Source organism: Gallinula chloropus (genome assembly GCF_964237585.1).
Source record: "Gallinula chloropus genome assembly, chromosome: 13".
Classification (NCBI taxonomy): domain Eukaryota; kingdom Metazoa; phylum Chordata; class Aves; order Gruiformes; family Rallidae; genus Gallinula; species Gallinula chloropus.
Genome location: NC_140098.1, coordinates 20,914,245 through 20,928,573, shown reverse-complemented (window position 1 = coordinate 20,928,573; position 14,329 = coordinate 20,914,245). Strand labels below are relative to the sequence as shown.

At 47.5% G+C, this 14,329-nt stretch overlaps 1 protein-coding gene across 1 annotated transcript in view; it reads right to left on the bottom strand.

Annotated features, from left to right (window-relative positions):
• GLG1 (golgi glycoprotein 1) overlaps positions 1-14,329 on the bottom strand; it is a gene marked incomplete at its 5' end in the record, with an annotated part of 78,623 nt that overhangs the window by 3,817 nt on the left and 60,477 nt on the right. The window contains 14 exons of the mRNA XM_084270168.1: positions 604-711; positions 1,336-1,437; positions 1,593-1,735; positions 2,098-2,221; positions 3,266-3,403; positions 3,958-4,050; positions 5,022-5,139; positions 6,396-6,484; positions 6,906-7,019; positions 8,102-8,164; positions 9,066-9,152; positions 9,945-10,082; positions 11,666-11,819; positions 13,665-13,766. Of these exons, the coding sequence (XP_084126294.1) occupies positions 604-711; positions 1,336-1,437; positions 1,593-1,735; positions 2,098-2,221; positions 3,266-3,403; positions 3,958-4,050; positions 5,022-5,139; positions 6,396-6,484; positions 6,906-7,019; positions 8,102-8,164; positions 9,066-9,152; positions 9,945-10,082; positions 11,666-11,819; positions 13,665-13,766 (1,573 nt within the window). The remainder of the gene's footprint in view (positions 1-603; positions 712-1,335; positions 1,438-1,592; positions 1,736-2,097; positions 2,222-3,265; positions 3,404-3,957; positions 4,051-5,021; positions 5,140-6,395; positions 6,485-6,905; positions 7,020-8,101; positions 8,165-9,065; positions 9,153-9,944; positions 10,083-11,665; positions 11,820-13,664; positions 13,767-14,329) is intronic.

The window sequence follows — 14,329 nt, the reverse complement described above, 5'->3', positions numbered from 1 at the left end:
AAAAAAGGAGAGAGACAGAGCACATGCAAGCCTCACGCTGCTCGATGTGTCTGAAAGGGGCATCGTGTTTTAGACCCAGGACCATGAGGAGAACCCACCACTGTCCCTGGACAAGCCTATGGATGCTGGCTTAGGCTGGATTAAAGTGTCCTGGGTTTATAAGGGTTACTATAGCTATGGTCATTAAAATACCCATGTTAATCTAAAATACAGTGTTGCTTCAGTTAGCGCTGAAATAAGGTGCCGTAGCCCCAAGGCAGCTTGTACAGCCCCTGCTCAGAGCCAGTACCTAGGCTGTACCCAGCGCCTAGGCAGTCTGCAAGCCACACAGCAACAGGAAACAGCAACAAGAAACTTTGGCAACCGTCATGAAGAAAGGGTTGGAGCCTGGAATTGCAAAGGAGGCATTGTTGGTGCAATTTTCACTGGCAAATTGAAACCGAATGGAATCACTGCGGGCCAGAACTGCGATACGTAAGGAAATTTGCAGAGCTCTGGTTTCATACTAGCTAGAGCACAGCCTGGGCTCTGATCTGGAAAGATGACTGGCTTCTGCAGGGGCAGGATGCCTTTTTCAGAGCACATTCAATTTATTTCCTTTACCTTCTTGCACATTTCAGTTTTGATTTTCAGCAGGTTCACTTTCAGACATTCTTCCACCTGCCCAGTCTGCTCCTGAGCCGCCGCTTCTTCCGCACACAAGCTGGAAATCTATTTCAAAAGAGGTATTTTAACAGAAGTAGTTCACAATGATTATTCTGCCTTTGAGCACATCTGTATCTAGTACATTAGCTCAGCACAGGGCACAGACAGAGAGCACAAGATGAGATACTTCACACCCCACCCAGAATCCTCAGAGCCAAACGCAGGCTGGCTCATGCAATATGCATCCACTTCGAAAGCTAACAGCACAAAGTCAGCGTCACTGTACTGAGAGGGAGGGAAACAGCAAAAAAACAGTATTAAAATACGAAGCAAACAGCACTTGAGACATGGCTATCAAGAGCTGAAAATCCATCTGTGTTTCAGTTACAGGTGACAAGACCAGAGAACAGGCCCATGATGATTTTTTTACACTAGGAAAGCAGGACTATCCCATAGTCACAAGTACTGACGAGATCCCAGATAAAAAAGAATTAACTTTATATTTATGCTGGACAGGAAACTGCAACTCCCACACTGGGCCAAAATCCCAAGCAAAGAGCCTGACTAGACACAGCTCCAAGGGGAGTTTGTTAGTTTAATTATCAGGATCATTCATGTTTTAAGAAACAAAATCTGTTTCACAAATGGAGTTTTCATCCCGAAAAGTAGATGTGGAACCACTTCTCCTACCTCTTCAGAACAGTGCATCTGAAGCTGGGGATCCAGCCGATAATCAAGAGCTGATTCCTGGATTATCACTCGAATTTGGTCCTCGCAGTCTGGAGAGAGACGCTAATAAGCAGAGAAAGTCATTAACCCACTAAATGACCTTCAGTTTCACAAATCAATCACCCTGCAGTTTAACCCGTGTACCCTGCAAGGACAGGAGCGTGAAACTCATTGACATGCAATGAGGTTTCTCGTTCACATGCACCAGCTCTGCTCACCTGGTCTGCATATTTCAACTTGAGGCAGGAGATGACCTGTCCTTCCAGCTCTGTGTCATCCTTGGCCCTGTTCAGGATATTCTGGCAGAACTTTGGTATGTCTGCTTTGCACGCCTTCCTGAGCACTGGATTTAAGCGGTAATCTAAGCAGGGAAAGACGACAGGATTTCATTAGAGCGCACATCTCTCCTGATTACAGAACAGACCACTCCACAAGGGATTTGATAACCATTTCCTGGGTGACGTTATACCACCGATGAATTTAATTTTGGGGGACAATAGTATTTTTATCACAGCAGAACTTAAACTTTTGAGGTAAGAGCTTCAGAAATAAAGTGGATACAGTAACGTGTGCTGACCCTCAAGAACATGACTGCATGAAGTCAGCACGTGCACAACCAACCAGGAAGGAGAATGAAACCAGATACGTGTCTAGCCATGCAGATCACTCAGTGGCTCATGCAGGCAGGTTCAGCTCAGCTGTTCGAGGTTTCTCTCAGGGTACCTGTGTTCTGTGTAATCTGGCGCTTGGTAATCATCTGTTTGCATTTAGGATCCATCACTTCACTGTTCTTGTTTTGTTTCAAGCACTGCAACATGTTTTTTGAGTCGGCCTCTGGACAAAACCGCTGCCAAAAAAACACAAACCATGAAAAAAGCCAAGTTTCACCACTAAGCACTCAGGGGAAAAACCCCAACAACTAAATTCATGGAAGAGAATAACCACCTGCCCAAGCCAAAGCAATCCAGAGACACCTCTGTTAAAAAGAACAGTGCTATACTCCTAAATGACTCTGGGCATGAACCTCTCTGCTCCTGCACCAAACACTAAGTCTCACAGTCCTGACTGGCTTCCAGAGACCAGCTTGTGTTGGCAGCATCAAAAGCTATTTGCTTCTCTGTTCTGTTCTTAAGTTACCAGCACACTCTGCAAGAAACACCTGCAATTTAGGATCTTACCCAAAACTCCTCTGTTAGAAACTAATTCCGTGGCTGGAAGATAAGGCTGTTGCATCTCCTACTCCTCACCATTCTGGTGGGATTACAGGGCTGGGTGTTTTTTTTAATGCACAAGTCTGTACCAGAGAGCACCATCTTCGAGATGTGCTGCTTCAGCCACAAAACAGAGTCAGGGTACTGCACACACACACCCACACCCACACCCACTCATGTTTCAGGGTTGGCAATCCTGGCTGCTCTGCAAGTGTGTCTTTATTAACAAGCACTGCTGCTTTCCACATGGTAAAGCCAGTGTTTCTCAGTTCTGCATCATTTTCCCTGCTTCATCAGTTTGAGGGAGACCTAAGTGTAGCACTAAGCCAAAAATGCTACCCCTCTCAGTAATCCTGATTTCTCTGCCTTTGCCAAAAGCCAATCCAAACCCAAACTGACTGGATGGAAACTGTGTCAAAAGCCTCAGCACACATTTCCTCCTCAATTCTGCTGGCAGGTGGGAAGACAAATTTATTAGCACGCAGGCTTTGATCAGATATTTGGGGGAAGTAAACTTGAAAGAGAAGAGCCCTGAAGAAACCTCAGCTTGATTCAGAGTGAAGAAAGAGATTACTCTGCAAAAAAGCAATCATACTTCTGAAACAACACAGCAGCCTTGTAACAAGCCTTTATGGGGAGCTCTCACAGCCCGACCTCACCCTCTTAAATCAGCTCACTACCTTGATCATCTGCTTGCAGACTCTCATGAGTGTGTAGTCCAGCTCTGGATCCATCATCTCTGTCTCCTGCAGTTTAAACACCTTTTGGTGGCACCGGGTACTCAGCTGCTTCTTGATCTCTTTCAGGCATTCAATAATCTGCAAACACAGTATCACAGCCATCACAAACTGTCAACATGATTGTCACACGCTGCTCAGAACACACAGCTGTGTGCTGTCCTCACCCTTATCTTTACCAGATTCGTGCACTAAAGTTCACTAAAACACCAAGATTTTGCCAAAAGTCATTACCAATGCCTTCTTCCAGGGCTTGCTTTAAGATCATCTCTCCTCACAAGGACTTGACAAGATGAAGCAGATCACCAGCACTTACTCCAAACCCCAAACCTCACCTCACACACATTGTGCCTAAGGAACCTTCAGCAACATTTGCAGTAACCAGCTGCTAACAGCTTCAAGGCAGCAGTAACTGCAGAACCAAGTGCCCGCAGCGCTGTGCTCACTCCCTATTGATGCTCATGAAGCAGCGGGAGGGAAATAAAGATTTAAATGCCCCAAAATACCCCCCAAAGATTTCAGGGGTATCAGAATGAAAAATCTAAAGCTGCACTCACAGGGCTAAAATTGTTCTTCAGGAGTTTTCTGAAATGAAAGGACAAATTAAATAATACATTATTAATAAAATCCATTACCTGAGCATTGCCATAGGGCACGTTTTGGCAGTAATTCTTGATGTCACTTTTACAAGCCTCGTACAGTTCTGGTTCAAGTCTGATGTCCTCCGTCTGCAGGGTAAATTACAGCATGAACACATAAGCAGGACTCCAAGGACTTAATTTACTTTATTAATTTATTAACTAGAGCCCCTCCACTCACAAAAATCAAGCAATGCTCACAACAGGCTTGGAATTTAGGTGCGACGAGCGGCGTTACAGGAAATCAACTCTGCCAGTCCCTACTGTGGATCAGCTGGTGTCACACACCAAGGAGAAGGTTTAAACTGAAATTCAGAGCTGGCAAAGCGTTTCCACTGCTCCTCCTAACAGGGTGTCAACACAGCTGTCCACCAAGACAACTGAAACCTTCTCGTATGAAAGCCCAAGGCCGTATTAAGAGCCACTCATCTATCAGGTGATCCAGAGCATGCAAATGACATTTTGGGCTTTGAGTGACACCCAGCATTTCAATTCTTCCACACAGCAGCATGAGCACTGCTGCTTCCGATACGGGCCCATGTCAGGTGAGGCTTTAACACCCAAACATCTACTGGACAAAGACTGTAAGACTTTATTGCCACAAACAGTGCAGCAGAAGCCGAACAGCAGCCTTGCCTACCAGAACAAATACTACTTCTATTTATCCACTGAGCAGCTTAGAGCAGCTGGAGTTGAGCTGCTTCATCTGTGCTTGTTTCCTCAGTCTGTAAAATGAAGCTTTTATTCTCTCCTACAGGACACTAAGGACATTGGGCACACACAGCACGTCCCTAATGCTAAACGTGATCACTTCTAGCTGAAACTCCAATGGCCATTTAGCTTGCCCTGGCCTCCTTGAGGCCGTATTTCAGGCATTAAAACAGACAATTGTTATGTTCATCGTGAAGGGCAACTGCACCTCCTGTTGCAAGAAGAGTGGAAAAAGTAAGTTACATGTATCTTACAGGTGATCTTCCTTTTTTTTTTTTTCCCAGGATGGACAAGCCAGGAAGGTCTAATTAAAAGACCTTGTTAGAAGAGAGGGCAGATCAAGAGTTTACCATCTCCAGCTCCTCAACACGCAGCTGTTTGCGGCACTTCAGAGAGACCCTGTGCTCCTTGGCATCCTGCAAAGTATCGTTGCGCACGGTTGTGCTCAGGCAGATCACCACATCCACCCTGCGGAGAAGGAAACAGCTCTTTACTCATCTAACCCTTCACTTCGACCAGCCAGGACTGACCGGGGATCGCCACAGCAGTGTCCAAACGTGACAGAGTCCTGGTGCATCTGTGCTCACTTCTAGCCTGGGAACAGTTCTGTGTAGAGTAACTGCATCACAATTAAATCCTACACTGGATGTGATCAAATTGGAGTCTAGATCAACAGGCAGGAAGACAGAATCATAGAGTCACAGAAGGCTTTGGATTGGAAGGGACCTCAAAGAATACACAGTGCCAACCCCCTGCCATGGGCAGGGACACCCTCACTAGACCAGGCTGCCCAAAGCCCCATCCAACCTGGCCTTGAACCCTGACAGGGATCCAGGGGCTTCCACAGCCTCAGAGTAAAGAATTCCTTCCTCACATCTAACCTGACCCTGCCCTCTGTCAGCTTGGAGCCATCACCCCGTGTCCTGTCACCGCACTCCCAGGTGACCAGCCCCTCTCCCACTTCCCTGTGGGACCTGTTTAAATATTGCCAGGCTGCAACTAGGTGCCCCCAGAGCCTTCTCTTCTCAAGGATGAACACGCCCAATTCTCTCAGCCTGTCTTGGTAGGAGAGGTGCTCCAGTCCCTTGATCATCTTTATACTCAAAATCCCATCACAGCCCTGCCCAGCTTTAATACTTCTGCTCTTAAGTCACGTGAGCACTTTAGGAAAGCTCAACTTCACTGCAGAGCCAGGTGAAGGTGAATACCTACATGACACTGCAAACAATGCTTTGGTGTTACACCATAAAGTGCAAACAGCCTGGCTGTCCACAAACAGGACTGACGTGTGTGATTGAGCCTTCCATCATCGCAGCAGGTCACTACAATCCCCCTTCACAGGAAGGAACAGACCAGCTAAAATGAGCGGGACATTTTCCCTTCCCAGCTGAGTAGCCAGAACAGCAGCCTGCATCTTCCAAGGCGCTGAGCCTAACGAGGCTATAAAACATCCCAGGACACACAGTCACTAATCACAGTCATCAGCTATTTGCAGGGCAAGAAAAACAACAAGGACAGGTCTGCACACAAGAGGAAAGCAGACGTAGCTTTAAAGAGGCTGGCACTGCCTCAACCCTAAGCATCTGCTGAACCAGCCCCTGAGGGAACACGCAGAAAAGAATCAGCCCCTAAGGAAATCCAGCGTTTGCTGTCCTACTCTGAGGTATTGTAAAAATAAGATGAAGTTACAGGCTCAGATTGCAGTTTGGTCAGGTGCTACATACTTTTTTTTGATGTTGGGGCAGAGTTTCAGCACATCCTCCTTGCAGGCCATTTTGAACTTGTATGAGAACCGAAAATCCTTCATTTGGACCTGCAAGAGGGAAATGAGGAAAAATGTAATAACTTTGGTCACCTTGAGGAAAAAAAAGGGCAGGGAGGGGGAAAAGGAAAGAGGTGCTGCCCAAATGAATGCTTGTTGAATCGTGATCAGCAAATGCTTTTGTGCATGGCTTATCAATGGGAAAGCAGGGGGGATGCTGCACTGCTGGAAAAACTGGGACTCTACCTACCACCTGCTAGGAAGGAAAGGGGGATGGAAAAGAAATCATCTCCACACGTGACCATTTATGACCAGGTAAGCAAGTACAAGTGTCTGAATTCACAAGAACACTTTAAATACAGTGGGAAATCAATCTCAGAGGGAGGGGTTTCATAATTAGCTAATTCCTGTCAGCACCCTCAGTGAACAGAACAGGCTTCCAGTGACAGCAGGGGGGCAAAGCGCTGCTTACCAGCTGGAAATGAGTAACTCCGATTGCACATTTCTCATTCATTTCCTTCTGGTGTTTGTTCTGTATTAGACACTCCATCAGGTCCCCAGAATCAATCTGGTTATCTGCAACCTCCTGAAGAAGAGATAAAAGGCTTAAAATTCATAGAATCACAGAACACTTTAGGTTGAAAGTTGGCACACAGTGCCAACCCCCTGCCATGGGCAGGGACACCCTCACTAGACCAGGCTGCTCAAAGCCCCATCCAACCCAGCCTTGAACCCTGCCAAGGATCCAGGGGCTCCCACAGCCTCTCTGGGCACCCTGTGCCAGGGCCTCCCCACCCTCAGAGTAAAGAATTCCTTCCTCACATCTAACCTGACCCTGCTCTCTGTCAGCTTGGAGCCATCGCCCCGTGTCCTGTCACCGCACTCCCTGGTGAACAGCCCCTCTCCCACTTCCCTGTGGGACCCCTGTAGGTACTGGTACATCATAATTAGGTCCCCCCAGAGCCTTCTCTTCTCCAGGCTGAACCAGCCCAACTGTCTCAACCTGTCCTTGGAGGAGAAGTGCTGCAGCCCCTTGACCATCTCCATGGCCTCCTCTGGCCTCGCTCCAACAGCTCGGTGTCTTTCCTGTCCTGGGGACCCCAGAGCTGGATGCAGCACTGCAGGTGGAGTCTCACAACAAATCTTACACAAGACACGGGTTTTTTAGACTCCTTTAGCCTGCTGTGGCCAGGGAAGAATGGAGCTTACAGTCCCAGTCTCAGTGACTTCACAACCACCATTCACTTTCCACCCAGAGTTAGACTCCAAGTATATACAGGTATTGTCAGAAAAGAATCACCTGGGGTACACACACACTTCAGCCTCAGGAGAGCACACTGCAGAGACTCAGTGCTTACAGATCAAGTATTTCAGCTAGCTGCCCTCACTGGTGTTTAACTAATCAATCCTAGAGCAATGTACAGTTATTTCAGCAATGCTGAGCAGCTGCACGGAGCAGAGAGGCTCAACAGTGCTCGTGGGCAGGGGCAAAGGAAAAACCTTGAGTTTTTAAACCACTGTAAGGAGCCATTTTGCTTATTGCAAGGCAATCTGCATGTTTAATCCTCTGGCTTTTGTGCCTGGGCTCTGACAACAGCACGAAGTACTTGCTAAGGAGTTGTGAAGCTAAGAGTTGTTGTTTCAGGGTGGTTATTACAGAGTACTCACGTGGCAGAACGTCTGGATAATGGGCTCACACGCCCTCATCAGCAAAGCTTCAATCTGAATGTCCTGCAGAGAAGAGGTGACATTTCATTTTCACAGGGAACGGACATGGAAAAGGGCTCTGAAAAATAACTATGATAAAGTTAAACTCCACCTAGGTTAAAGAGTTTTGAAAGACACAATCCAGATGGCTTTGCCCTTCAGTTCTGGAAATCCTAGGGACTGCTCTTGCCAACAGTGTGGCAAATGCAAGGCAAGCCTTCCAGCCTAAGGGAAGCAGCCTGGTCTCTGCAGAAACTCACTGCTTGGTTATTTCAAGCCAAGCTTCTGCAAACTGGATGCTACAGCACTAGAAATCCCCTTACAACTCAGCAGAAGTTAAAGATTAGTGATAGTCCAGAACCAATCATTTAATATCTGCTGGAAGGAAGCTTTCCCTAGGGCACAACGCAAATTTCAAGAGATATGGGAAACCGTTTGGGGCAAGATAGTCAAATATCCAGCTTGGTAAAATAAGGAAAGCTGCCGGTCTCGCTGAAAACCTCTCACAATGTACCTGGCAGTTATTTCTTGCAAAACTTTGGGGACAGAGGGAGGGAGATTGCACTATAGTACTCAAAGCTACCAGCAAGCAGGACCAAAGAAATGAAGCCCCATGAAGTCTCCTGAGTTGTACTAAAGGTAACTGGGTTACTTGTGCAAGACACCTTAGCCTCGGTACCAAGCCGATTTTAAGCAGAAGTGTCATTACCAGCCTAAAATCCTGAGCTGCTGGGCATTTCTCTTCCTCAAGGACCATCCCTCACTAAAAACTTCCGCTGTAAGGGGTAAAATGGTCTCTGCCCAATACCAGAGGTTCATTTCTGCAGCTCCTCTTACCTTGCTGTTCCCCCCATCCCTATCAACATGACACGCTTAACTAGAAACACCCAACCATTCCCTGCATCCCGGGCTGAAAAGGGCTCACCTCCGACTCCAGCTCGGTGAGGTTTCCCACTATGTCTCTGCAGTCAGACACCAAATCATCCAGATGGTCCTGAAGACATTCCAGCTCCTACAAAACCAGACATATCAGCATGTGATTCAATAACGTAATTTGAAAATTTGGGCTTGAAATAATGTAACACACGTCAAACTGCCCTCCTCCTTGTAAAGTCCTACATCTCATTTGGTCCTACTCCTCTACTGAGAGAATGTTGGTGTGGGATGTCACTGCTTGTTCTCAAGAGCTGCACGACACGCTTCCACCTCTGGAATACCACATTTAATTTGCCCTTCACCTAGCTTTAACGAGAGGTTAATTACCCCCACTACAGCCTGCAACAGGCACTTCAAAAAGACAGTGGTGCATGTTTCTCCTGCACGGGCTGCTGGAGCTGCTCCTGCCCTGCAGCTCTGCGAGGGCACAGGAACTGAACACGAAAGCGTTTGCTGAAAGTTCGTTAAGCAGCAGCAGATGTGAGCTCAGCTCTGCACACACAGGAAGCGTGTCACTATTTGCCAACTGGAAATGGGATAAAGTTTATGTGGGGAATGTCAAGCTTGTAACAGAGTATTACAAATAAAGAGGCAGGGTGGGGTGGGGCTGCTTCATTCAAGTCCTCATTAACTATTCCCTTCCCTCTTCTCATCTCACTGCACATCTGATCCAACTGTAGCTGTGTGGTGGGCGCACAGCTCCTTCGTACCGCCTCCACTTCTCAGCCCAGTGCAGACAGTTTCAAACCACATCCATTTTTAATACAGCCTCAGCTACAGAGACACAGCTAACCATGAGGTGCCCCTTCATCCCCTCCCTGCCCTTCCAGCTTTGGGAAGGAAGAGGCAGTGTCACGGTGTGCAGTACCTGCCCTGTCTCTGTTTTCTCACTGCACCACTTCCCCAGGTCGATCATGCACTTGTCCTGGAGGGCTGGGTCCAGTTTCACGTCCATGGCGCGCTGGTGGAGGATTCTCTGGACCTCTGCTCTGCACTCCCGCGATAGCTGCAGAGAGAAGGAGTGTTCAGTGGCATCCTTACAGTGCAAACGGGATGCTGTCAGGTGAGGTACTGGGAGTGACCATGAATGTCATCAGCAGCCCCAGAATGCACTCCCAGAACTGCTGCGATCCAGGCGCCAAGAGAGTTCGGAGCTCTGTCATTCAGCTTGGGTGGAAGCTCCTTTCATCCCACTAAAACAAGTTTTAGATCCATCACCTTCCCTTTACTTTTGAAACAAGATGTCAAAGCTGGTTCCTAGATACCTGCTGCACTGTCACGCAAAGCTCCTGGCTGCTTCTGGAGAAGGGACTCAAAATCACTCACGCCCTTGATACTGAAAGGGAAGCCCGTAATGAGACATTATAGACCAGCTAGGATTTCTTCTCGGCACTTCCCACTGCAGCATAGAGCCAGCATTTGCAAGGCTGAGGAAGCAGCAAATTGCAGAAAATCAAAGGATACCGGTACGGTGCTAGTCAGACCTAAAAGCATCAGGCAAAGCTTAAACCTTCATACAAACCACTGGAAGCTACTGAGAACTCTGTGGACAGCACTGGGAAAGAGTACAGATCTAACCACCGATGAGTCTGCTTTCAAACGTTACATTTCAAAGGGACAGCTGCTCCCTTTGCCTACTTTCTATGAGTAAAATACATTTAAAAGCCTTTTCTCTCTCTGATAGATTATTTGCAGGGGGGGCTATTGATTTCTTTGGTCAGCACTAATATAAAATGGAATTAAAAAGTCCCAACTCAGCAGACTGGGAAACTGCATTTAAAAAAATTCTTCTGAAAAGAGAGATGCTTTCAATCAATACTTGACCTCTGGCACAAAAGCCCTTTTAAATCAAGCTGCAGAAATTAATTTTTAAGCCAGGCCATTGTGTAAACCCACCAAATCCTGGGGGCTGCATACGCTGCAGTGCCAAAAGAAATGGAGCCGTGCAGCCGGCCACTTTCCAGGGAGTGCCCTGCTAAAGGCACGAGAGGGCAGCAAACTTGGGAAGAGTAGCTCTGGACCAAGGCCATGTGATTGTGGTGGATCTCCAGACTGGAGGACAGCAAGTCAGATCCCTACTGTCGTCTTTAAAGACGGCACAAGCACGTTTACCAGTACAGTATGCTCCAGGTGCTTGCTATTGAGAAGAAGAATGCACTGGGAATATAACCTGAAGTTGTACTCAAACCAAACTTAATTAGAAATAGCTTAGGAAAGCCAGGCTCGGAGCTCCTTTATGCACAAAGCCAATTTTGCAGCTATGCCAGCTATCTACAAGGAATTGCATTCCCCCAGGGAGGACCTGCCCTGTGCCCAAGCAGATATCCCTACACTGCTGTCAGCACGCAGTTCCCCCTACAGGCAGCCGTCACGCCTGGCTGTGACTTTTCCCAGAACACCACCGCAGACCCACAATGTGCACTGGAGGAGCTGGGCAGCCAGAGCAGTGTGTGTTACCACCTAGGCTGAATGCTTCCAAGCAGCTTGTGCAAAGTCTCTACAGCGTAACGTGGTGCGTCCAACTTCCGAACGAGCGTGCAACCCTCCTATGAGAGATGAAAGGGCAGCAGGTCGCACTGCAGCACTCACCCTCCTTCCTTGCTCCTCTGTGCGGTACGCGTGCCTGTACAAGCAGGAGAACACAGCCCCCGGAGGCATCAGCTCGCTGGTCTCATTCCAGCCATGGGTATGGCAGAGACGGGAGGCATCTCCCTGACACTTGCGGTAAAGGACCGTGTCCAGTCTGCAAAAGAAAAGTCATCACTAGCACTTTATTCAAACCCTACATGTTTTTCATGTTCTCAAAGGCTTTTGAGGCAGAAACACCTCCTTCAGGTTTCATCCACCACCGACTGCATCATTTAGCAGTGGTGTCCAACCAACTGAACCACGAGGTGGCAAAAAGCCCATCACTCGGTTCAGACTCAAACCCCTCACCTTGCAAGAACAAACCAAGATCTTTGGTTACAGGTTTCATCTTCAGCGCTTCTCGAGGCGCCTCTCGTTCTCTTCTGCAGCATGCCAGCCAAATGCTGACACACGAGAAGAGACATCTCCCAAAGTCCTAAAGTGGCAGTGACATACCATGCCTTCCTTGTACAGTATCTCATGGGGACCTTGTCCTGCTGCCACTCCAAAATGCCAGTTTTGTAAAAAGATCTGAGCTAGATTAAATATTGCCTGCGCTGGATCCGAGGTAACCGAAGCCTCGACAGCCCTTGCTTTTGCATACAAGGAAACGACAAGTGCAGATCTCTTAAGATAACATCTAATTACATTAGAGCTAGGTGAGATATTGCCAACTCTCCAAAATGGAAACTTCAGGTTTCCACCACAGTTTCAAAGGCCAGCATCAAGTAGGGGCAGTGGACATAACTCTATGGATAGGGCCAGCAGTAAGGAAACCGTTTCTACTCTGTACTTGGGCCAGTGGTTAAACAAGGACAAGATCACACTGCCCAGCCTGCAACATGAATTAAAATTATATGTAATCCCAGCACCATGCAAACGCTCAGTCTTCCTTCCTGCAACCACTGAAGCTTGGCTCAAGCAATGAATGATCTGCTGAAAACACGGTACAGGCAGAAGAACCAACAACGAAGGGAGACAGGAAGAGGAAAGGAAAAACTCCTAAACATTCTCCTCTGTATGGTGACAGCTATCAAGATGACAAAATAAACAGCCACAGAGCACTGACCCTCTGGCCCATGGGCCCCACGTATTTTAAAAGCAGAAGGTTCAGCTCTTCACTCCTGGCAGTGCTGCCCACAGACACAGCTATGAGTCAGGCTTTAACGTTTGATTTGAATGCCCTTTGCGGTAATCAAAGCCCACGACTTCTTGCCTTACACTCTTTGTAGTCACAGAGGACAGTTATTCCACTTCTTCCAGCAAGCCCACTTGATGAACCTACTTGCTCACCTCGCAAACTTCTTCAGAAGAAAAGCCAAACAGTTATTCTTTCCTCACTGGTCACGCTTACCACATTTATGCTCTCCTCATCTTAACCAACACAGGCACCAGGGCCTTTGTATACACTTACAAGAAAGCACTGCTGTCTTTGGATGAGAAAGCTGGGAAAGCAGTGCTCCAAAGGGAGGTCTATCTGCTCTACGGGCTCTAATCATACCTAAAGAATTTGCAAAGCACTGGGAACGGAAGCAGGGAGCCTCTCCCACAGTAGTTCTCTGTTACACACAGTAGCTTGGCTTTCTCAGCTCCCACACTGTAGCACTCTAAGCAGATAACGCTGCTTCCACCTGCACACAAAGTGACCTTCCCTTCAGTGTGGCCAGAGAGACTTCTTTTAATTAAAGACACACTGGATTTCAGAGTTCAAACTTGAGATGCTTTTCAGGGCTGCACTGTTTCTAAGCAAGTGGCTGATTTAAGTGGGTATCACACGTACTTCTCTAAGCAGCTCTCACTTCTACTGCCCCAGGCAAGCATCGAGGCCCTACAGACCAGCACACTTAGCAGCCCCTTGCAAAATGGTGTGGCTTATGCTTGTTCAGAAGAGGGCTTTTAAGTGATACCGACATGAAATACAGGCAGCGGGTGAGGATACATCTTGTGTTACAGCACTCACTTCCAATCACGAGATATGAAGTACTGGAGCTCCAGGAGCCTATGCTCACAGTCCTCTACCATCTTCTCAGTATACAAGTGCTCCATCAGGCACGACAGAATCCTGCAACAGAAGAAATAAAATTAGGCAACAGATTTATAACCGCACCGAGGTTCCTCCTAATGCTGGTGTTGCCAAACGAGTCTTAGCAGTGAACCATAAGATGTTCAAACACAGTGAACATCTTTCTCTTCCTTTAAAAGGTTTACATCTGAAACAACTGAATACCACATCTGCACCCTCTTAACTGCCACTGGTGTAGTTACCTCAGAAAGTCTGCAACAAAAGCATCAGAGTCTGGCTCAGGAGACAACATACACCAGACCTGAATGTGGAGGAGATGTTTGTCTCAGCAGCACCAGTTTGCTTAACAGGCCTTTCAAAGCCTGTTACTTTTGTGGTATGACTAAAGGCTTATTTAATAAGAGAAATTAAAGCATCAAGTGTTACGAATCCAATCTAAGCACCCGAGGTGGTTACAGCCTTCACCAGTGTTGCACCAGCCCTGCTATAAAAAGCCCATCCCGCCTATACGGCAGGAACGAAGGCGGAGCTCAGTTCCCTGCATGAATCACTAGCTGGGAGTCCCTCATTTCTGGACAGGTTTAAGTATCTGTACTGGTCAC